Raw genomic sequence first — 21,929 nt, 5'->3', positions numbered from 1 at the left:
TCTGCACTGGGTCCGTGACATTTTTTATTCCATCAATGGCTCAAAATTGCCTGATACAACTGAAAGGGTTATTGTCCAGGTCGGAGGAAGAAATGAGAGCCCAGAGGGGAAATATCCCCTTCACAAGGTCACACAGCAGCAGTTGCGGGTGATGGGACCTCTTGCAGATTGTGGTACCCAGAAAAATGCTCCCCCCACACAAAGATGTCCACTTCCAAAGTCCCAGAGCTTGTAAATATATTCCATTACGTGCAAGAGGCTATTAAAGTTGCAGGTAGAATCAAGGTTGCTACGCAGCTGATCCTGAGGTGGGGAGATGAGCCTAGGTTAACCAGGTGGGTTCCATGTAATCACGAGGATACTCATTAAAGGAAGGAGGCAGGAGAGTCAAGGAGAGACTTGAAGATGAAGGACGGGGTCACGAGCTAAGGAATACAGGCGTCTCTAGAGGCTGGAAAAGGCACAGGAACAGATTCTCCTCAGGAGCCTCCAGAAGGAATGAAGCCCTGCCCAGTGAGACCCATGTTAGACTTCTTGCCTCAAGAACTGTAAGTCAATACATTTGTGTTTTTCTGAGCCCCAAAGGCTGTGGTCATTTGTTAAAACAACCGTAGGAAATTACTACAGCCCTGAGAGCTGAAAGCAGAGCTGGCATTTGCACTGATCTTTGATATTTACATCCTATATTAGTCTGCTCGGACCGCTGCAGATTGGGCGGCTTAAACAAAAGAAATCTATTGTCTGTCTTATTGTCCTGGAGCCTGAAATCAAGGTGCCGGCAAGATTGCTTTCTCCTGAGGCTTCTCTCCTTGGCTTGCAGGCAGCCAGCTGTCTTCTAGCTGTGTCTTCATGTGCTCTTCCCTCTGTGCCCGCACACGGAGGAAGATGGGTATCTGGTGTCTCTTCTTCCTCTTGTAAGGATACAAGTCCTGTTGGATCAGGGCCCCATCCTTGTGACCTTGGCTAACTGTAGTCATCTCCTATTTCTGCTTTGATTTTTAGTGGAACTCATCCTGCTTTCATATTCACTGATATTCGGACACAGTGACGCTGCTGCATGATAACCTTTGTGAGCATGTTTTCTTCTCTGGGAACAAGGAAGTATATGGTTGGTAAGTTGTTTTTCGTTATAAATTTATTTATTTTATTTTTATTTTTGGCTGCGTTGGGTCTTTGTTGCTGCACGCGGGCTTTCTCTAGTTGAGGCGAGCGAGGGCTACTCTTCATTGCGGTGCACGGGCTTCTCATTGCGGTGGCTTCTCGTTGCAGAGCACGGGCTCTAGGTGCTTGGGCTTCAGTAGTTGCAGCACGCGGGCTCAGTAGCTGTGGCTCAAGGGCGCTAGAGCGCAGGCTCGGTAGTTGTGGTGCACGGGCTTAGTTGCTCCGCGGCATGTGGAATCTTCCCGGACCAGGACTCGAACCCGTGTCCCCTGCATTGGCAGGTGGATTCTTAACCACTGCGCCACCAGGGAGCCCGGTAAGTTTTTTCTAAAGCACGTTACTGCCTTGGGAGATGGCATTCTTGTCGGTTCCTTTGATTGTTCTTATTTTGTTGACTGTATTGGGATGTTCAAGGTTCTCGTGCTGGCCTCATGGATTTGCACTGCTGTTGGATTTGCATTGCTGTTGTTGAGGCTAGGGCGGGCCACCCCAAAATAGGCCACCATAGACATGTTGTTTGTTTTGTGTTGAAGTTGCTTGAGGAGCAGCTGATGTGAGAAGGACACTCTGACCTGTGTCTCCCTGAAAGTGTCTCTTATACGAGAGGTACCCTTCCTGCATCTGGAGGTAGAAGGACACCCTTATCCTCAGAGACAGGGAGTTTGGAGCCAAAAAGCCTGTAGAAACAAACCTTGTTGCTTTACTAATTTACTAGCCAAGCCCAAACTCTTTAGAGTCTTCACCAACTAAACATCCAAAGCCTAAGTTTCTTTGTACTGTCGATTCCTCACCAATTTATTCTTTGTCTAAAAAGTATAAAAGCTGCCAGCTTTAGCCACTTCTTAGGTCCTATTTCTATGAGTCCTCTGTGTGGACTAATTAAAATTTGTTTTTCTCCTGTTAATCTGCCTTGTGTCTAATTTATTATTAGTCCAGACACAATAAGTCAACAGGGGTACAGGGGAAATTTCCCCCTCCCCGACATAGTTCGGTGTAATTTTAAATTTTTTTTTTTTTTTTTTTTTTGCGGTACGCGGGCCTCTCACTGTTGTGGCCTCTCCCGTTGCGGAGCACAGGCTCCGGACGCGCAGGCTCAGCGGCCATGGCTCACGGGCCCTGCCGCTCCGCGGCATGTGGGATCCTCCCGGACCGGGGCACGAACCCGCATCCCCTGCATCGGCAGGCGGACTCTCAACCACTGCGCCACCAGGGAAGCCCTAAATTTTATTTCTTTATTAACAGATTTATTGAAGTGTAATTGATATATTTTTTTAAAACTTGCGCATGTTTAATGTATATCATTTGATGAGCTTCGACCCAGGCAGTAATGTTTTTAAAGCTCCTTCAAGTTCATGCATTTTCTGTCCATTCTGCTCTTCAGAGCAGCTCATTCCAGGCATTTGCATCTCCCAGTACAGATGGGGAGGTGGAGCCTCCCCAAGGAGAAAGGATGTGGTGAGGGGTTGGAGAGAGTTGGGGGCGGGGAGGGCAGTCACCTGGCCCTGGTCCTGGAGGCTGAGGGGCAGAGACTGCCCACCTGGGGCTGCGAAGAATTAACTTGTATCTTGGGCTCCCTCTTGTGGCCGCAGTGGAGAAATTCCCTTCCAGGTTGAAGGAAAAATGTTTATGTTTAGGCTGCGTTGTGTCTTCGCTGCTGCGCGCAGGCTTTCTCTAGTTGCGGTGAGCAGGGGCTACTCTTCGTTGCGGTGCGCGGGCGTCTCACTGCGGTGGTTTCTCTTGCTGCGGAGCATGGGCTCTAGGCGCGTGGGCTCAGTAGTTGCGGCATGCGGGCTCAGTAATGGTGGCTCGCAGGCTCTAAAGCGCAGGCTCAGTAGTTGTGGCACGCGGGCTTCAGTAGTTGTGGCTCACGGGCTCTAAAGCGCAGGCTCAGTAGTTGTGGCGCTCGGGCTTAGTTGCTCCACGACATGTGGGATCTTCCCGGACCAGGGATCAAACCCCTGTCCCCTGAATTGGCAGGTGGATTCTTAACCACTGTGCCACCAGGAAAGTCCCGGAAAAATGTTTTTTTATCTACAAATTCATTTCTTCATTCAGCAAGCATTTGCTGATCCTCTACTGTGTGCCAGACACTGTTTGAGGTTCTTGAGGTCCATCAGTAAACAAAACAAAAATACCTGCCCTTGAGGATATTATATTCTTGCAGAGGGAGACAGATGGAACTCTGAATCTATATTGTGTATTGTCTATGTCCCTGGTACCCAGAAGAGGGGCTTAAATACTAGAAGCTTTGATGGCACTCTACTTAATAAATAAAATAAATTTTCTGGGTAATTATGATTGGATTTCTATAAAAGGCCAGCTAGTTATGGCAGGGTTCTAGGAATTGGCCCATAATTATGTACAGTCACTGAAGTATGTAGAGTAGCTAGAAGCACCTAGGGGATCATGGTATAGTCTTAGGAACCACCCGCTGGGTAATTGCACCAGGAGCTCCTAGAACCAGCTGGGTAATTAGAGTCCCTGGAATCTGCTGGATAATTACCACAGGCTCATGGAATCAACAGTAATAAGAGAAGGGTCCCAAGTACAGACATCAGGAAATGCTGGAGATGTTTTTGATTGTCACCACTGGAGAATGATGCTATGGCATCTGGTGAATGGAGGCCAGGGTTGCTTCCAGGCATCCTGCAATGTGCAGGGCAGTGCAGGACAGCCCCACAGCAAAGAGCCATCTGTCCTGTTTTAGTCTGTTCAGGCGGCTCTAACAGAATGCTGTATAGAATGCAATAACAAACACTTATTGCTCACAGCTTTGGAGGCTGGGAAGTCTGAGATCTGGGTGACAGCATGGATGGATTCTGATGAGGGTCCTGGTTTCCTCACACGGTGGAGAGAGAAAATGGTCCCTCACCAGACGTGGAATCTAGCAGCACCTTGGTCTTGGACAGCCTCCAGAACTGTGAGAAATAAATGTTGCTCATAAGCCACCTGGCCTCTTCTTTGTTATAGCAGCCGGAGCGGAATAAGATTTTGATCAATGCCTGAAAACATTTTATATATACTGAACCCTTAAGTAAGGTTAGTTAGTAAAAGTAGCAGTGATTGTACTCTTATTCGTACTGTATCAATTCAGAGTCTCGGTGTGCAAGCAACAGAAAATAACTGGTTAGTTTTGGCCAAGAAGGAATTTATTACCAAGATGCTGGGTAGCTTTTGGAATGGAAGGGACTAGAGAAATCAAGCTGTGAGAATGGGCAGGAAACAAAGGAGGCAAAGCATCTTTGCCTTAACTCAAGAGGAAAAGTCCCACACGTGGGACTATATGATAGGTTGAGCCCAGGACCCCTGCTCACTGTCTACCTGTGATATTGTGGTTTATAGTAAGAAATATAATTTGGTCTTTTTCCCCGTTTCTGTCACAGAGCTCCTAAAACCCTTGGAATTTCCTAAGTGATAGGAGTGATAAAGGTGTCTTGATATTCCTAACAAACCCCTTTCAATCACCCCTGAATTTGTTAATGAGGTGCCTTTGAGGGTGGGGCTGGTTGCCAGGGGAACCAACCATGTGATTAGAGGGTTGGAGCTTTCAGTCTCACCACCCTCCCCCCAACCCCGACCTCCAGGGAGGGGAGAGGGGCTGGAGGTTGAATTCATCACCAATGGCTGCGATTTAATCAATCTTGCCTATGTATTGAAGCCTCCGTAAAACCCCAAACGGAAGGGGTTTAAACGGAGAGCTGCCGGGCTGGTGAACACGTGGAGATTTGGGGAAGGTGGTGCCCCTCAGAGAAGAGAGTATGAAAGCTCTGAGCCCCTTCCCGTGTAAATACTTTGCATCTTTTCCATTGAGTGAACAGAAAGGCACCCAGCTGGTGTCGGAGAATTGCTTGGTGGTATGGGGAAAACGCATGTGGGAATGGGTGTCAGAAACATACTGCCTCAAACGGTGGAGACAGCTGCCACAGAGGAAGCCCGAATAGACTTCCCACTAAGGCTGGGACTGCTGGAAGCTTCTTTCCAAAGAAGAGAAGGGTCCCAACTCAGAGATGCGACAGTGACACACGCGCTCTGCAGCACCGTGACTACCGATCCCGGTGACTCCTTAAATAAAACCTCTCTTCCCACGCACGTTTTGCCAGATGCCCGGAGGGGGTTTTTTAATAACTGAAGAGACTAACAAGACTGAGGGTGAGATGACTGTTACAGGCTGAGCTTTTCCTCCAACATTTTATTATGAAAATGTTTCAAACACACAGAGAAATTGACAGAATGTCACAGTGACTGCCCACATACACACTACCTGGGTTCAACCATTGACATTCTACTCTGTTTTATCACGTAGCTATCCATCAAACCACTTGGGGTGTTTGGGGTGCCTTTATTATTTTTTTAAATTATTTTTTAAATGTTTGGCTGCATTGGGTCTTCATTGCTGTGCACGGGCTTTCTCTAGTTGCGGTGAGCGGGGGCTACTCTTCGTTGCAGTGCGCGGGGTTCTCATTGCGGTGGCTTCTTTTGTTGCGGAGCACAGGCTCTAGGCGTGCGGGCTTCAGTAGTTGTGGCACACGGGCTCAGTATTTGTGGCACGTGGGCTCTAGAGCGGAGGCTCAGTAGTTGTGGCACACGGGCTTAGCTGCTCCGTGGCATGGGGGATCCTCCCGTGCCAGGGCTCGAACCCGTGTCCCCTGCATTGGCAGGCGGATTCTCAACCACTTCGCCACCAGGGAAGTCCCTGTGGTGCCTTTAAAAGTCAGTTGCAGGGGCTTCCCTGGTGGCGCAGTGGTTAAGAATCTGTCTGCCAATGCAGGGGACATGGATTCGAGCCCTGGTCTAGGAGGATCCCCCATGCCACGGAGCAACTAAGCCCGTGCGCCACAGCTACTGAGCCCGCGCTCTAGAGCCCGTGCTCCGCAACAAGAGAAGCCACTGTAATGAGAAGCCCGCGCACCACAACGAAGAGTAGCCCCCGCTCGCGGCAACTACAGAAAGCCCACGCACAACAACAAAGACCCAACACAGCCAAAAAATAAATAAAATAAATAAATAAAGTCAGTTGCAGACTTCAGTATGCTTCTCCCTGAATATTTCAGCAAGTGCATCATTACCTAGAGTTCAAACTTCATGTTCCTTCTTTTTTGTTGTGTGTTAAAATGTGCATTCAGTGAAATGAAATGGACACATTTAAATGTACTAGGAGCTGTGTTTTGACAATTAGATACCCAAACCACTATCAAGATATAAAATACGGTCATTGTCCCTGAAAAATGGTGGGCGCAGGGGCTGGGGGCTGGGGGGGATGGGGAATTGACGTTTAGTAGGAACAGAGTCTCAGTTTTACAAGTTGAAAAAGTTCTGTGGAAGGTGGTGATGGTTGTACAACACTGTGAATGTATTTGGTGCCACTGAACTGCACACTTAAAAATGGCTAAAATGGAAATTTAATGTTACGTACATTTTACCACGTTTTAAAAATGAAAAATTGAATAAAAACAAACTTAAGTGGGGATCATTAACTTCATTTTGCAGCTAAGAAAACTGAGGCCAGATCAGGGGTGTGAGTTCCATGGGACTGCAGACCTATACAGTGAGGGATTTGGGATGTGAACCCACATGTGTGTCCCTCTGAGTTCATCCATTTTCCTTCTCCAGCCAGTTTTCCCTCCTCTTGCGCAAACATTCCCAGCAATTGTAATAATAATAGGAGAAGTAGTGGCGGTTGTATTAGTAAAAGGAAAACTGATAATCAGAATGAGTTCCAGCCACTCACCAGATTCTTACTCAGCCATAAAGTGAAAAAGAGCCGATACGTTCCACCGTGTGGATGAACCTCGAGATGTGACTCTGAGTGAAAGAGCCACACCTAGAAGGTCACCCAGTGTATGATTCCATTTCTAGGAAATGTCCAGAACAGGCAAATCCAGAGAGACAGAAAGTAGATGAGTGCTTGCCTGGGGCTGTGGGGAGGAGGATGGGGAGTGTCTGCTGACAGGCACAGGGGCTTCCTTTGGAACTAGATAGAGTGATGTTTGCACTGCTTTGTGAATGTGCTAAATGTCATTGAATTGCATGCTTTCAAATCATTAAATTACTTTTAATTTTTTTCAAAACTTTTTATTGAAGTATAGTTGACTTACAATGTTTTATTAGTTTCAGGTGTACAGCAAAGTGATATATATATATATATCCATATATATACTTTTTCAGATTTTTTTCCATTATGGTTTATTACGGGATATAAAATATAGTTCCCTGTGCTATACAGTAGGTCCCTGTTGATCTATTTTATATACAGTAGTGTATGTCTGTCCATCTCAAACTCCTAATTTATCCCCCTCCCTCCCCTTTCCCCTTTGGCAACCAGAAGTTTGTTTTCTATGTCTGTGAGTCTGTTTCTGTTTTGTAAATAAGTTCACTTGTACTATTTCTTAGATTCCACATATAAGTGATAAAATATGTGTCTTTCTCTGGCTTACTTCACTTAGTATGATAATCTGTAGGTCCGTACATGTTGCTGCCAGTGGCATTATTTCGTGCTTTTCTGTGGCCGAGGAGTATTCCATGGTGCGTGCGTGCATGCGTGCATGCGTGCGTGTGTGTGTGTGTGTGTGTGTACATGCCACGTCTTCTTTATCCATCATCTGTCAAAGGATGCCTAGGTTGCTTCCATGTGTTGGCTATTATAAATAGTGCTGCTATGAACATTGGGTGCATGTATCTTTTCAAATTAGAGTTTTCATCTTTTCTGGATCTATGCCCAAGAGTGGGATTGCTGGATCATATGGTAATTCTATTTTTAGCTTTTTAAGGAACCTCCATACTGTTCTCCATAGTGGCTGCACCAACTTACATTCCCACCAACAGTGTAGGAGGGTTCCCTTTTCTCCACACCCTCTCCAGCATTTTTAAATGGTTAGTTTCATGTGAATTTCTTCTCCATAAAAAATAACAGCTAATGGCCTTCCGTGGTGGTGCAGTGGTTGAGAGTCCGCCTGCCGATGCAGGGGACATGGGTTTGTGCCCCAGTCCAGGAAGATCCCACATGCCGCGGAGCAGCTGGGCCGGTGAGCCATGGCCGCTGAGCCTGCGCGTCCGGAGCCTGTGCTCTGCAACGGGAGAGGCCACAACAGTGAGAGGCCCGCGTACCGCAAAAAAAAAAAAAAAAAAAAAAAAAAACAGCTATTGAGCATTTGCTGTGTGCCACACACCACATATGCCCTTGGACAGGTATTAATTTATTAATTTGCAGCACCATATGGGGTAAGGATGTCTTGCTCCATTTTTTTTGGAGAGGGATATTCCAAGCCACGGGGTCACCAAGCCGGCAAACGGCAGATCTGTGACATGTCCATCCTGCAGCAGAGCCCTTCCTTTTAAAAATTATCCTTCGGGGCAAAGCGGAGGACCCTGTTGTGGGGATCGAGGTTCCTATCCCTTCCTCCATCAAGTCAGCTCTGCTTTCACTTCTCTCTGCTTCGGCTTCTGAGCACGGTTTCCTGTTAAGCATGAATTGAGTTGCACTCCCTGCCCCCCTATTCCCCCCAAGAGACTGTGAGTGAAAAAATAAGAGCAAAAAAAAAAAAAAAAGAGGAAAGAGAGAAAAAAGTTCGAAAATCCCTGAACGCTCCTTTTCCTGCCGGTCCAGGCGAGACACACCTGTCCAGAGTGGCTCAGAGGGGATTCCAGGAGCCTGTAGCTTATGCTGCCTTTTTCTTAGTTGGTGGCCAATCGCTGTGTGGCTGTCATGCTATAAATAAAATGGTTTAATTTTTGGCATACCTGCTAGAGCTATACGCACCTCCAGCATCTGGGCCCACGTACCATTTCCTGCCAAACTCCATTCACAGCCACAATGCCATGCCCAGGTTTGCTTAAACCAGCACCCCCTCGCCCCCACCAGTGGCTTCTGCTGCCTGAAAATAAGCTCTAAAATCCCTCTTAGACTTCAGACCCTGCACAAGCTGGCCCTGCCCACCTCCCTGGCCTCATCCTCTAGAACACCCCTTCCCTTACTCACACCAGCACCCCCCCACACACACACATGAATTGGTTTTCTCTCTGTTCCTCCAATTCTAAGCTTGTCCCTGCCTCAGGGCCTTTGCACAGGCTGCTATTTCTGCCTGAAACTCTCTCCCCGCAGCTTCTTCTGATCCTTCAGGTACCATCTTCTATCACTACCTCCAGAATACCTCCCCATCATACCAAGTAAAGTAGGTCCCTTGTTATACCCACTCATAGCTGCTAGTTCTTTTCTATCACATCTCTGTTCACAATTTGTCATCATATAGATTGTGCTGCACATTGGGGTCCCCAGAGCCACTACCAGAAACTAAAAGTGCATCCAAGGAAAACAGCCTGCATGACAAGAAGGGCACCTCACCTCTCTGGTGTTCCTCCCCCCAAAGCCACAATCTCAGTCCCATCCCGAAAAAAAAATCAGACAAAATCAGACTTGGGGAGGTTGGACAAAATCCCTGACGAGGGCTCCTCAAAACTGTCAAGGTCATAAAAATCCAGGAAAGAGGGAAGAACTGTCACAGACAGGAGGAGACTCAATGTCATGTGGGATCCTGGATTGGAGAAACATTAGCAGAAAAATGGGAAATTAGAATACAGTGAGTAGTTTATTTAATTCTAATGTGTGAATGTTGATCTCTTAGTTTTGACCAATGTACCCTGCTTATGTAAGATGTTAACGTCAGGGACAACTCTTCTGTAAATCTAAAGTTATTTCAAAATAACAGTGTAGGGAGCCCTCTGGCGGTCCAGTGGTTAGGACTCCGCACTTTCACTGCCGAGGGTGCAGGTTCAGTCCCTGGTGGGGGCGCTAAGATCCCGCAAGCTGCTCAGTGTGGCCAAAAAAACAAAACAAAACAAAACAAAAACCCCCTGCAGTGTAAAATTAAAAAGTAGAAAATAGAAACAAAAACAGACAAACATCAGCAACTCTACTTCTGAGTATATACCCTGTTAAAAACAAAACAGGCTCAAAATGAAGTCACTTAGGCTAAGCCCCGTGTCACCCAATAAGACTTCATTACAGGGACTTCCCTGGTGGCGCAGTGGTTAAGAATCCGCCTGCCAATGCAGGGGACATGGGTTCGAGCCCTGGTCCGGGAAGATCCCACATGCCGCAGAGCAACTAAGCCCGTGCGCCACAACTACTCAGCCCACGTGCTGCAACTGCTGAAGCCTGCGCACCTAGACCCTGTGCTCTGCAACAGGAGAAGCCACTGCAATGAGAAGCCCGTGCACCATAACGAAGACCCAAGTCAGCCAAAAATAAATAAATTTTTTTTTTTTTTTTCTTTTTGCGGTATGCGGGCCTCTCACTGCTGTGGCCTCTCCCGCTGCGGAGCACAGGCTCCGGACGCGCAGGCCCAGCGGCCATGGCTCACGGGCCCAGCCGCTCCGCGGCACATGGGATCCTCCCAGACCGGGGCACGAACCCGTATCCCCTGCATCGGCAGGCGGACTCTCAACCACTGCGCCACCAGGGAGGCCCAATAAATTTATTTTTTAAAAAAAGACTTCATTACAGTTTCTGCTCTCCCAGAAATGGAATCTTAAACCAGTCAATCAGGAATCACCTTATTAGCCCTGATTAGGTAACCTGCCTGATAGACCCTGCCATCCTCTAAAGGAAAGCAACCTGGCGGTAACCAACCTGCTTTTTTGCCCAGTGTGACTTCCTCACTTCTGCTGCCTTCTGCCTATAAATGACTCGCATTTTGTACAGCTTCTCAGAGCTCCTTTCTCTCTGCTTACACTGGCTGCTGCTTGACTCATGAATTGTTGCCTAAGACAATAAGATCTTTAAATTTTACTCAGTTGAACTTTGTTTTTCAACAACCCAAAAGAATTGAAGGCAGAGTCTCAAACAGAATTTGTCTACCCATGTTTATAGCAGCATTATTCACAACAGCTGAGAGGTGTAAGCAACATAAATGGCCATCAAAGGATGAATAGATAAGCAAAATGAGGTATATACATACAATGGAATACTGCTCAGCCTGAAAAAGGAAGGAAATTGACACACGCTACAACGTGGATGAACTATACTTAGTGAAATGAGCCAGACAGAAAAAGACGAATACTGTATGATTTCACTTGTATTCAGTATCTAGAGTAACCAAATTCACAGAGACAGGGAGTAGAATGGTGCTTACCAGGGGCTGGGGTTGGGGAATGGGGAGTTATTGAGTTATCATTTAATGGGTATAGAGTTTCAGTTCTAGAAGATGAAATAGTTCTGGAGATGGATGGTGGTGATGGTTACACAACACTGCAAATGTACTTAACACTCCTGAACTGTACACTTAATGAGAGCTGAGATGGTAAGTCGTATGCTGCGTCTTTTACCGTAATTTTACTTTTTTTTTTTTTTTTTTTTTTTTTGCGGTACACGGGCCTCTCACTGTTGTGGCCTCTCCCGTTGCGGAGCACAGGCTCCGGACGCGCAGGCTCAGCGGCCATGGCTCACGGGCCCAGTCGCTCCGCGGCATGTGGGATCTTCCCGGACCGGGGCACGAACCCGTGTCCCCTGCATTGGCAGGCGGACTCTCAACCACTGCGCCACCAGGGAAGCCCCTACATTTTTTTAACTAAAAATGTTTTTAAAGACAAGCAAAAACCCAACCTATTTGTAAAGTTACGGAGGGCTGGAGAGTCGTTTTTTGTGAAGGTGCACAAACCTTCTCAGGACTTCCCTGGCGGTCCAGTGGTTAAGACTGCGCTTCCACTGCAGGGGGCCCGGGTTCGATCCCTGGTCAGGGAACTAAGATCCCGCATGCCTCGCGGTTTGGCCAAAAATAAATAAATAATTTTTAAAATTAAAAAAAAAAAAAAGAACCTTCTCAAAGGAGAGCATAAAAGGATGTTAAAAGCGGGAATAAGAAAAGCCTGGGAGGTGTTGAAAACATCCGTTACCTTGATTGTGGTGATGGTATCACAGTGTTTGCATTTGTCCAAAGTCATCAAATAGTATATATTAAATATGTGCAGTTCTGTGTATATCAGTACTTATACCTGGGCTTCCCTGGTGGCGCAGTGGCTGAGAGTCCGCCTGCCGATGCAGGGGACACGGGTTTGTGCCCCGGTCCGGGAAGATCCCACGTGCCACGGGGCGGCAGGGCCCGTGAGCCATGGCCGCTGAGCCTGTGCGTCCGGAGCCTGTGCTCCGCAATGGGAGAGGCCACAGCAGTGAGAGACCCGTGTACCGCAAAAAAAAAAAAAAAAAAAAAAAAGTTAAAAAAAATACTTATACCTCAATAAGGCTGGGTTGTTTTTTTTTTTAAAGGGAATTTCCCCCATCTCTGCCCTTTGATTGAGGTCCCAGTGGGAAAGTGCATAGGTGATAAATGTCTGCCTGTTCTAAAGAGAAGCTTCAGACATGCAGAGGTCCAAAGTGGCACAATTACCCCATCACCCGTCTGGAGGTAAGGGACTCATCAGAGGGTGGGGTTCTTGCAGAAGAGAGAGGCCATTCCCTTCTTGCAGGGTGCTGTGGACTGAATGTCCTCCCACCCCTCAACCCCCAAATCACATGTTGAAGCCCTAACTCCCAATATACCATTGTATTAGGAGCTGGGGCCTTTGGGAGGTGATGAAGTCATGAGGATGGATCCCTCACCTGGGGATTAGTGCCCAGGTAGGGAGAGGAAAGCACCCCAGCGTGCCCCCACCCTGTGTCTGTGTCCCTGACGCTCTGTGTCCCTCGCTGTCTCCCATGTGAGGACACAGCTAGAAGGACAGGCAGTCAGCTGCAGGCCAGGAAGAGGCAGTGCCCCTTGCCCTGGGAACCTGTGAGCACGGCAAACCATCTTGTTGAGACTGTAGCCTCCCGATCCTTTGGCCTCAGCGTGCTTGAAGAATGATGAAGTCTATTATTTTAAGACATCTCAGAACCTCCATGGGACAGAGCTGGAGCATGGTGGAACAGGACAGGATCCCCTGAATTTGGGGCTACGGGGCTGGGGTGTGGGGGGGTGAAGCTGAGCAGCTGGCGGGAACCTCCCCCGCTGGCACACCCGGCACGCACAGCAGAAGCAGGTTTGCCTGGCACTGAGGCCACCCCAGCGGACAGCCGGAGGGGGGGAGGCCCCGGAGGTGGGGCGCGTGTATCCTGAAGAAGAGCAGGGGCCAGGAGGGTCACGGTAGGACGAGGTCTGAGCGAGGGCAGCACAGAGGGGGGGATGGCTTCAGGGGGTACCGCGATAGGTAAACGCCCACTGCAGAGTCTGGCGTGATCCAAGTTACTTCCCCCTATGTCAAGATCTGCTGCAGGCGTTCCTGGACGGGCGGACCCTGCATCCCACGCAGGACCCTGCTGCGGGGGGCGGGGGGGGGAGACAGGTCACACCTGGAAATAAGTGATGCCCGTCATCTCTGTGGATACTGCAACGGCCAGAAGCAATCATGCCCACCAGGGAGATAAATGCCAGTACCTGGTGGGAAAGGATACACGGAATAGATGTGATGCTCACCACCACGTCAGGACGGTCCGCCGCAGGATGCAAACAATCTCACGTAACGTCCGCTTCAGTCAATATCACTGGGCAACCGCAAAACACCCACTCTCTCCATAGATGATGACTTGTTTCTTTGTCTGGTACCCCTTTATCTTTGCTTTCATGCGCCCTCCTGTAGAAAAGATTTCTCTCTTTCTTAATGTCAATTTTTAAAAATTGAAGTATAGTTGATTTACAATATTGTGTTACTTTCAGGTGTACAGCAAAGTGATTCAGTTATATATATTTATTAAGATTATTTTCCATTATAGGTTATTATAATGACTATAGTTCCCTGCGCTATACAGTAAATCCTTGTTGCTTATATATTTTATGTATAATAGTTGGTATCTGTTAATCCCATAGTCCTAACTTATCCCTCCCTGCCCCTCTCTTTCTACTTTGGTCACCATAAGTTTGTTTTCTGTGTCTGTGAGTCTGTCTCTGTTTTGTATATAGATTCATTTGTATTATTTTTTAGATTCCACATATAAGTGATATCATGTAATATTTCTCTTTCTCTGTCTGACTTACTTCACTTAGTATGATATTCTCTAGGTCCATCCACGTTGCTGCAAATGGCATTATTTCATTATTATTATTATTTTTTTTTTAACTTAGTTTTAAAATTCATTCGTCATGGGGTATTTTTGAGGTAGAAGCAAAAACTTTACGTGGATTAGGTATTAGGTGATGTTAAGATTTTGCCACTAACGGTCAGGCCTGGGGCCCAGCACGGAGAGCCCTTTGTCCTGGGACGTAAGGCGCGGTCAGAAAGGCGGCTGACCCCTCGCCCGTCACGCACTGCACACTCGTGTGGAAGCTACTAAACCATTCGTAGACGACCTGCTTCTGGGTCAGGGTTTCATACTCAGCAGAGCAGCTCCCTCGCTGCAATCTATTAAAAGTCAGCCCTTGATGTGAGGGTTTTGTTTTGTTTTGTTTTTCAAAAAAAGAAAAATTTAAAAAAAGATTTTCCCACTAATAGTCATGGTCTTTTTTTTTTTTGGCTGCACTCTGCAGCTTGTGAGATCTTAGTTCCCCCAGCAGGGATCGAACCCCGGCCTCGGCAGTGAAAGCACCAAGTCCTAACCACTGGACCGCCAGGTCACATTTTGTGTGTGTGTGTGTGTGTGTGTGTGTGTGTGTGTGTTTTAATTTATTTATTTGTTTTTGGCTATGTTGGGTCTTCACTGCTGTGCATGGGCTTTCTCTAGTTGAGGTGAGAGGGCTACTCTTTGTTGCGGTGCGTGGGCTTCTCATTGTGGTGGCTTCCCCTGTTGCAGAGAACAGGCTCCAGGCGCACGGGTTTCAGCAGTTGTGGCTCACGGGCTCTAGAGTGCAGGCTCAGTAGTTATGGCACATGGGCTTAGATGCTCCGCAGCATGTTGGATCTTCCTGGACCAGGACTCGAACCCCTGTCCCCTGCATTGGCAGGCGGATTCTCAACCACTGTGCCACCAGGGAAGCCCAGGTCATGCTTTTAAAATGGCCGTGGTCTAACTTGTTGGCTTTGACGATCTTCACCGCATAATCAGAGATACTGGAACACTCGATCCCGATGACCTTGCGGGCCCCAGCCTTGGCAGCGAACATGCAGAGGATCCCCGTGCCCGAGCCCACGTCCAGCACCACCTTGTCTTTGAAAAGGTGCCGGTTGTGAAACGTGGAGTTTCGGTACGTGAGGGTGCGGACCTCATCTTTCAGCATTTCCTCGTGGATGCCAAAGTGAGCATAGGAGTCAAAGTAGTAATCTTTGGACGTCATGTCCTCAGCGTTGGGCTTCTCGCTGCTTTCTGCCTGGGCACAGGAGACCTCCATGATGCAGTTCGCGGCCTCAGCTGCCGCCATCTTCACCCGCGCCTACTCCTCCTCCAGCCACCGAGACCCCCCCCTTTCTCCCTATTTCATTATTTTTTATGGCTGAGTAATATTCTGTTATATGTATGTACCACATCTTCTTAAACCAATCCTATGTTGATGGGCACTTGGGTTGTTTCCATGTCTTGGCTATTGTAAATAGTGCTGCTGTGAACACTGGGGTGCAGGTATCTTTTCAACTTAGAGTTTCCATCTTTTCTGGATCTATGCCCAGGAATAGGATTGCCGGCTCATACGGCAACTCTATTTTTAGTTTTTTGAGGAAGCTCCATACTGTTTTCCATAGTGGCTGCACCAATTTACATTCTCACCAACAGTGTAGGAGGGTTCCCTTTTCCCCACACCCTCTCCAGCATTTATTATTTGTCGACTTTTTGATGGTGGCCATTCTGACTGGTGTGAGGTGATACTTCGTTGTGGTTTTGATTTGCATTTCTCTAATAATTAGCGATGCTGAGCATCTTTTCATGCACCTGTTGGCCATCTGTATGTCTCCTTAATGTGTATTTAGTTGTTTTGCCCACTTTTGGATTGGTTTCTTTTCTATATTGAGTCGTATGAGCTGTTTGTAGGTAAGATTTCTTGAGACGCCCAACCACAGAGTTGCCTCGGCTCCCTGACAGCACCCAAATCCAGAGCGAGCTCTCTTCCTTTGACCCTGCTCAAAATGACCCAATGAATCTAAAGCCAATTGTAGCATCTTTCCAACACCCTCTGTATCACTTTCTCAGGCTGCCATGACAAAGCGCCACAGACTGGGGGGTGTCAACAACAGAAATTTATTTTCTTGCAGTCCTGGAGGCTGGAAGTCCGAGATCAACGTGTCGGCAGGTTTGGTTTCTTCTGAAACTTCTCTCCTTGGCCTGTAGATGGTTGCTTTCTTGCTGTGTCCTCACGTGGTTGTCCTCTGTCATGTCTGTCATGTCTGATCTCCTCTTCTTACGAGGGCAGCAGTCATATTTGATTGGGACTCCCCCTATTAACCTCATGTTAACTTAATAACCTTGTCAGAGGCCCCATCTCCAAACATAGTCACATCTGAGACACTGGCGGGGGGGGTGAATTTCAACATATGAATTTAGGGGGACCCAGTGCAGCCCGTAGCACCCCGTTGCTTGGTCTGTGTTACCTCTCACCCCAGGATGTGTGTTCTCTCTCACTGTGATGAGTACTAAACCCAGCTTGTTCAGCTGCAGGTATGTTTCTGGTGGTCTTGGGCTAAAGAGCATCATCACCAGCAGTGATTTGCTGCTGAAGACGGGAAGCAGGAATTCTTGGTGGACTTGAGGGAAGGAGGGAGGGCGGGGGGGCTTCCCAAGGATTCCCGTGAGACAGAGAGCTGTCAGACTGGCACAACTTGGGAAGGAGAAGAAAGGAAGGCGTGTCTATCTCAGAGACTGGACAAAGAGAGCAAGGTGACCGGGCAGACCCGCCACGGGTCACCCCCTCCCTTGGTCTGTGGGGTCTTAGGTCAAGCCTCCGCCTGGAAACGGGGAGTGACTGAGCTGGATGCCAGATGGATGTTTTGATACTAAGTTAGGCTGGACTGTTGACCCCCTGAGATTGGGACAGTTGGAAAACCCCCAGATGGCAAGAAAATCTAGAAGCTGTGCTCCTGATATAGCCACGGAGGAGGGAAAGGGGGCTGAGACAGATGGAGTGTGAAGGCAGGGTGAGAAGGAACGAAGCTGTCTCCTGTTCATACCCGTGAGCGTAGACTTTTTTTTTTTTTTTACTCTTTATCATTTTTAAAAAATGGCTTGCTTTTTTTTAAATAAAAATTTTATTTTAGAATAGTTTCACATTTACAGAAAAGTTGCAAGGATGGTACAGAGAGTTCCTATACACCCTTGGCCCCATTTCCCCTGCTGCTAACATCTTAGGTTGCTCTGGTGCCTTCCTCACAACCTAGATCGATGCCCTGTTGTTAACTACAGCCCATATTTTATTTGGAGCTCCTTGTTTTTTACCTGTGTCCTCCTTCTGTTCCAGGACCCCATCCAGGAGACCACATGACATGTAAGCTCCTGAGGCTCGCCTTGGCTCTGACGGTTTCTCAGCCTTTCCTTGTTTTGGATGAACCTGACAGTGTTGAAGAGGACTGGTCAGGTATTTTGTAGAATGTGCCTACCTTGGGATTTGACTGATATTTTTCTCATGATTAGACTGAGGTCCTGGGTTTAGGGGAAGAAAACCACAGAAGTAAAATACCATTTTCCTCACATCACATCAAGGGTACAGACTAGCAACATGACTCTGATGCTGACCTTGAACTCCTGGCTGAGGCAGGACTTGTCGGGTTTCTTGACTACAAAGTTACTTTTTCCCTCATTTTTGTGCTGTTCCCTTTAGAAAGACGTCATCGTGCTCAGCCCACACTTAAGGAGTAGGGAGTTATGCTCCACCCTTGAGGGTAGAGTAGCTACATAAATTATCTGGAATTCTTCTGCATGGGAAATTTGTCTCTTCTCTCCCATCTCTTACTTTATTCACTGAATTATTCATATCATTCTGGACTCATGGTCATTTCTTTTATTTTTTAACATCTTTATTGGAGTACAGTTGCTTTACAGTGGTGTGTTAGTCTCTGCTGTATAACAACATGAATCAGCTATACATATACATATATCCCCATATCCCCTCCCTCTTGCGTTTCCCTCCCACCCTCCCTATCCCACCCCTCTAGGTGGTCACAAATCACCAAGCTGATCTCCCTGTGCTATGCAGCTGCTTCCCACTAGCTATCTATTTTACAGTTGGTACTGTATATATGTCCATGCCACTCTCTCACTTCATCTCACCTTCCCCTTCCCCCTCCCCGTGTCCTCAGGTCCATTCTTTACATCTGCATCTTTATTCCTGTCCTGCCCCTAGGTTCTTCAGAACCATTTTTTTTTTTTTAGATTCCATATATATGTGTTAGCATACGGTATTTGTTTTTCTCTTTCTGACTTACTTCACTCTGTATGACAGACTCTAGGTCCATCCACCTCATTACAAATAACTCAGTTTCATTCCTTTTTATGGCTGAGTAATACTCCATTGTATATATGCGCCACATCTTCTTTATCCATTCATTTGTTGATGAACACTTAGGTTGCTTCCATGTCCTGGCTATTGTGGTACATGTATCTTTTTGAATTATGGTTTTCTCAGGGTATATGCCCAGTAGTGGGATTGCTGGGTCATATGGTAGTTCTATTTTTAGTTTTTTAAGGAACTTCCGTACTGTTCTCCATAGTGGCTGTATCAATTTACATTCCCACCCATTTATTTCTTATTTGGGTTATAATCCAATACTACTTTATCGTGTTGCTCTAATTATAGCCCTGTCTGTTTTTTTTCTCAACATTTTAGTATGAAAAATTTCAAACAGACAAAAAAGTTGAAAGAATGTTGCAGTGAAAAAAACAAATAATCTAATTATAAAATGGTCAAAGGACCTGAATAGACAAGTTTCCAAAGAAGATATTCAGATGGCAAACAGGTACATGAAAAGGTATATATGTATGTTGTGTGCGTATAGATATAGATATATAGCTATAGCTATATATATATATATATATATATATATATATATATATATATATACACATATACATATATCATCATTAGTGTACACCTTAAACCTACACAGTGTTATATATCAATTATATCTCAATAAAGATGGAAAAAATAAAGAATATTACAGTGAATACCTAGACACCCACCACCTAGATGCTGCCATTAATATTTTGCTTTATTACATATCTATCCCCCTGTCAATCCACCTTATTTCTTTTTTGATCCATTTCAAAGGAAACTGCAGACACCACTAAATTCCCCCCCATACTTAAGCATGCATGTCATTAAATAGAGTTCTTTTTTCCCCCAAGGCAAAATTTGCGGTGAAATGCAAAATTTGCACAAATCTTAAGTGTACCACAAATGCAGACCTCTTGTACCACAAGTGCCGCCCAAAACCTTATCAAGATACAGAACAATGCCATCACTCCTGAAAGTCCCCTCGGCCCCCTTCCCAGTCAGCCCTGTCCCCACCCTCCCAGAGGCAACTACTGTTCTGATTACTGTTGCCACCATAGATTAGCTTCGTCTGTTCTTGAACATCACCTAAATGGACTCATAACGTATATACTCACAATCACCTCGTGAAACTGATGAGTCTCCCAGAATTTACGTCATGGGGAGCACATGTGAGTTCTTGAGCCAGGACCTGCCCTTGTCTTTTGTCAAGAGGGGCTGGTCAGGAGGCCTTCCTGGAAGAGGCGGCATTGCTACCTCTCTCTGGCTTCCTTCCTGCCTCTCTGGGCTGCTCCTTCTCAGCCTGTTTGTGGGCCCATTTCCCTCCGCTTGCCCCTTCCACGGCAGTGCTGCTCAGCGTCTGGCTAGACCAGAGCTTACAAAACAGCCAGCACCAACCCACGGACAGGTTTTATTTGGCCCACACAGTATTTTTTTTTGTATTTGGATTAGCTTTAACATTTAAAAGCGGAGGGATTTTGCTTTTAAAAACACCCAGATTTCTGTCGTCTCTTGGGAATTGGGAACATCTGGCGATGCTCTGTCCCTCTCCCCGCATGGCAAGAATTGGCTGAAACAAAATATCAATCGCAACAACCTGTGCTCTGAGCCCTCCCCCACGCTGGGGATGGGGGTCCTAACGCACCCAAGCCCTGAATTAACACCTATAGAGTTTGGGATGGTATTGGAACGGTATTCAGCCAAGAACCCTGGAAATGCTCAGGGACCAGCCTTGAATAACCATTCGTCTTCCCCAGGAGAAGCAGACCCAGGAAGCAGTGGCAGGAGGTCAAGGAGAACAAATCTCGATCAGACAGCATCTCCGATCTCCCATTCATCAACATCATCACTGTCATCACCATCCTCATCACCTACATCATATCATTGTCACCATCCACAGCACCATAGTCTTCATCATTGTCATTCCCATCATTATCTCTAGGACCATCACTACCACCATTATTTTTCTCCTTAGTAATGAGATGGGCAACTACCCCACAGCCCTTTCTCACCAATCGGGAGCAAAATATTGGGATGAGATGGGGGGAGCACTATCTCCCCTTTCTCCCCCCTGCCCATCACATCCCCCCACAAGGGAGGCCATGTGTGGGGACGCCAGGTGGCAAAGTCTAGCCCAGCTCCACAGGGGTGGGGGAACCCCTGGGGCAGATTCCTGGGGACCTTAGTTTTAACTTCAGCAGTGACTGGGTGGTGACGTTGAAGCAGCCAGGTCCCCTCTACTTGCTCCACTACCGGTGCATTATCAGTGGGTTCCTGTGAGACTCAGCAGAGGTAGCGGCTGGAAGAAAACACCTTGTAAACTGTAAAGTGAATGACAAGGCAGGTGGATCCTTGTATACATTGAAGTCTTAATCAGTTTAGAGAGGTTCTTTAACACATGGGAGGCATCCTTATAAAGATGGGAGGGGGTCCCCCAAATAGATGAGCAGGTTCTTCTTGGAGTGGGAAGAACCCTTCTGCACGTGCCAGGGGTCCTTACTGCAGACATGCGGGTGTGCATTCTGGAGCGGTCTCTACACAAAGGGAGGTTTGGGTCTAGAAGCTGTGTCCTTATACAGATTTTTTTTTTTTTTTAAGTGGGAGAAGGCTTTTAACCCACATGGAGGCGTCCTTTACAGGTGAGAGTATGCTTACAGAAGTGAGGGGTTTTTATTGATGCAACTGACCATGATTTGTAACTGATAATTATTTGTAAAATGCTGCGCAAGCACTAGCGACCTCTGCACAGCCACGAAGGTTCTTCCTAAAGATAAAGCGCTCGTTATGCTGTCGGGTGATATAACAGTATGAGCGGCCTTCTACCGGATGTCGCTGTTCAGCCGAGCTCCGTTGGGCCGCCGATGCGAGCAGCGCGGTACCTGCGCGGGGGACCGCAGGTGGGAGCCGCCGCCACCGAGGGGGCGCGGGGAGCCCGACTCGAGGTACCGCAGTCCCCGCCTCAGCCGCCAGGGGCAGCACCATCCCTGCCCTGCCCGCGCCTCCCCACTCCTCCCCCAATCTCCGCCCCCCACCCCCTCCCTCCCCCCGCTCGCTCCCCTGAGCCCCGCCAGACCCCGCTCAGCCCGCGCCCCGCTCCGCTGCCGAGGCTCCCGCAGCCCCGGCGTCCGCCCCGCTGAGCCCTCCCCCGGGGGCCATGGGGGCGCCCCCGGGCTACCGACCTTCGGCTTGGGTGCATCTGCTCCACCAGCTGCCCCGCGCCGACTTCCAGCTCCGCCCGGTGCCCAGCGGTTTCGCGCCCCAAGAGCAAGAATACCAGCAGGTGGGCGCGGGCACGGGGTCCTGGGGGCGGGGGCTGGGAGCTGGGTGACAGATTCCTGTGTCCTCTGGGGGTGGGAGCCGGGCCGGGACTTTGGGGTACCCGAGGCAGCAAGAGCCTGG

General features: G+C 47.7%; 1 protein-coding gene across 10 annotated transcripts in view; it reads left to right on the top strand.

Annotated features, from left to right (window-relative positions):
• TTYH1 (tweety family member 1) overlaps positions 1-21,929 on the top strand; it is a 60,771-nt gene that overhangs the window by 25,376 nt on the left and 13,466 nt on the right. For 7 of the 10 annotated variants that reach the window (XR_014292034.1, XM_082605747.1, XM_082605748.1 and 4 more), the window contains exons 3-7: positions 1,003-1,112; positions 17,502-17,618; positions 18,867-19,008; positions 21,129-21,169; positions 21,260-21,810. Coding sequence is in view for 9 of the 10 variants with exons in the window: in XM_082605747.1 (XP_082461873.1) it covers positions 21,685-21,810 (126 nt within the window). In the remaining variant the exon portion in view is untranslated. Of the gene's footprint in view, positions 1-1,002; positions 1,113-17,088; positions 17,619-18,866; positions 19,009-21,128; positions 21,170-21,259; positions 21,811-21,929 lie in introns of those variants that run through there. The other 3 variants (XM_082605746.1, XM_082605749.1, XM_082605750.1) reach the window with 3 other exon arrangements.

This window comes from Mesoplodon mirus, assembly GCF_964341445.2.
Source record: "Mesoplodon mirus genome assembly, chromosome: 19".
NCBI classification, from domain to species: Eukaryota; Metazoa; Chordata; class Mammalia; order Artiodactyla; family Ziphiidae; genus Mesoplodon; species Mesoplodon mirus.
This window is presented reverse-complemented; position numbering and strand designations above follow the sequence as displayed.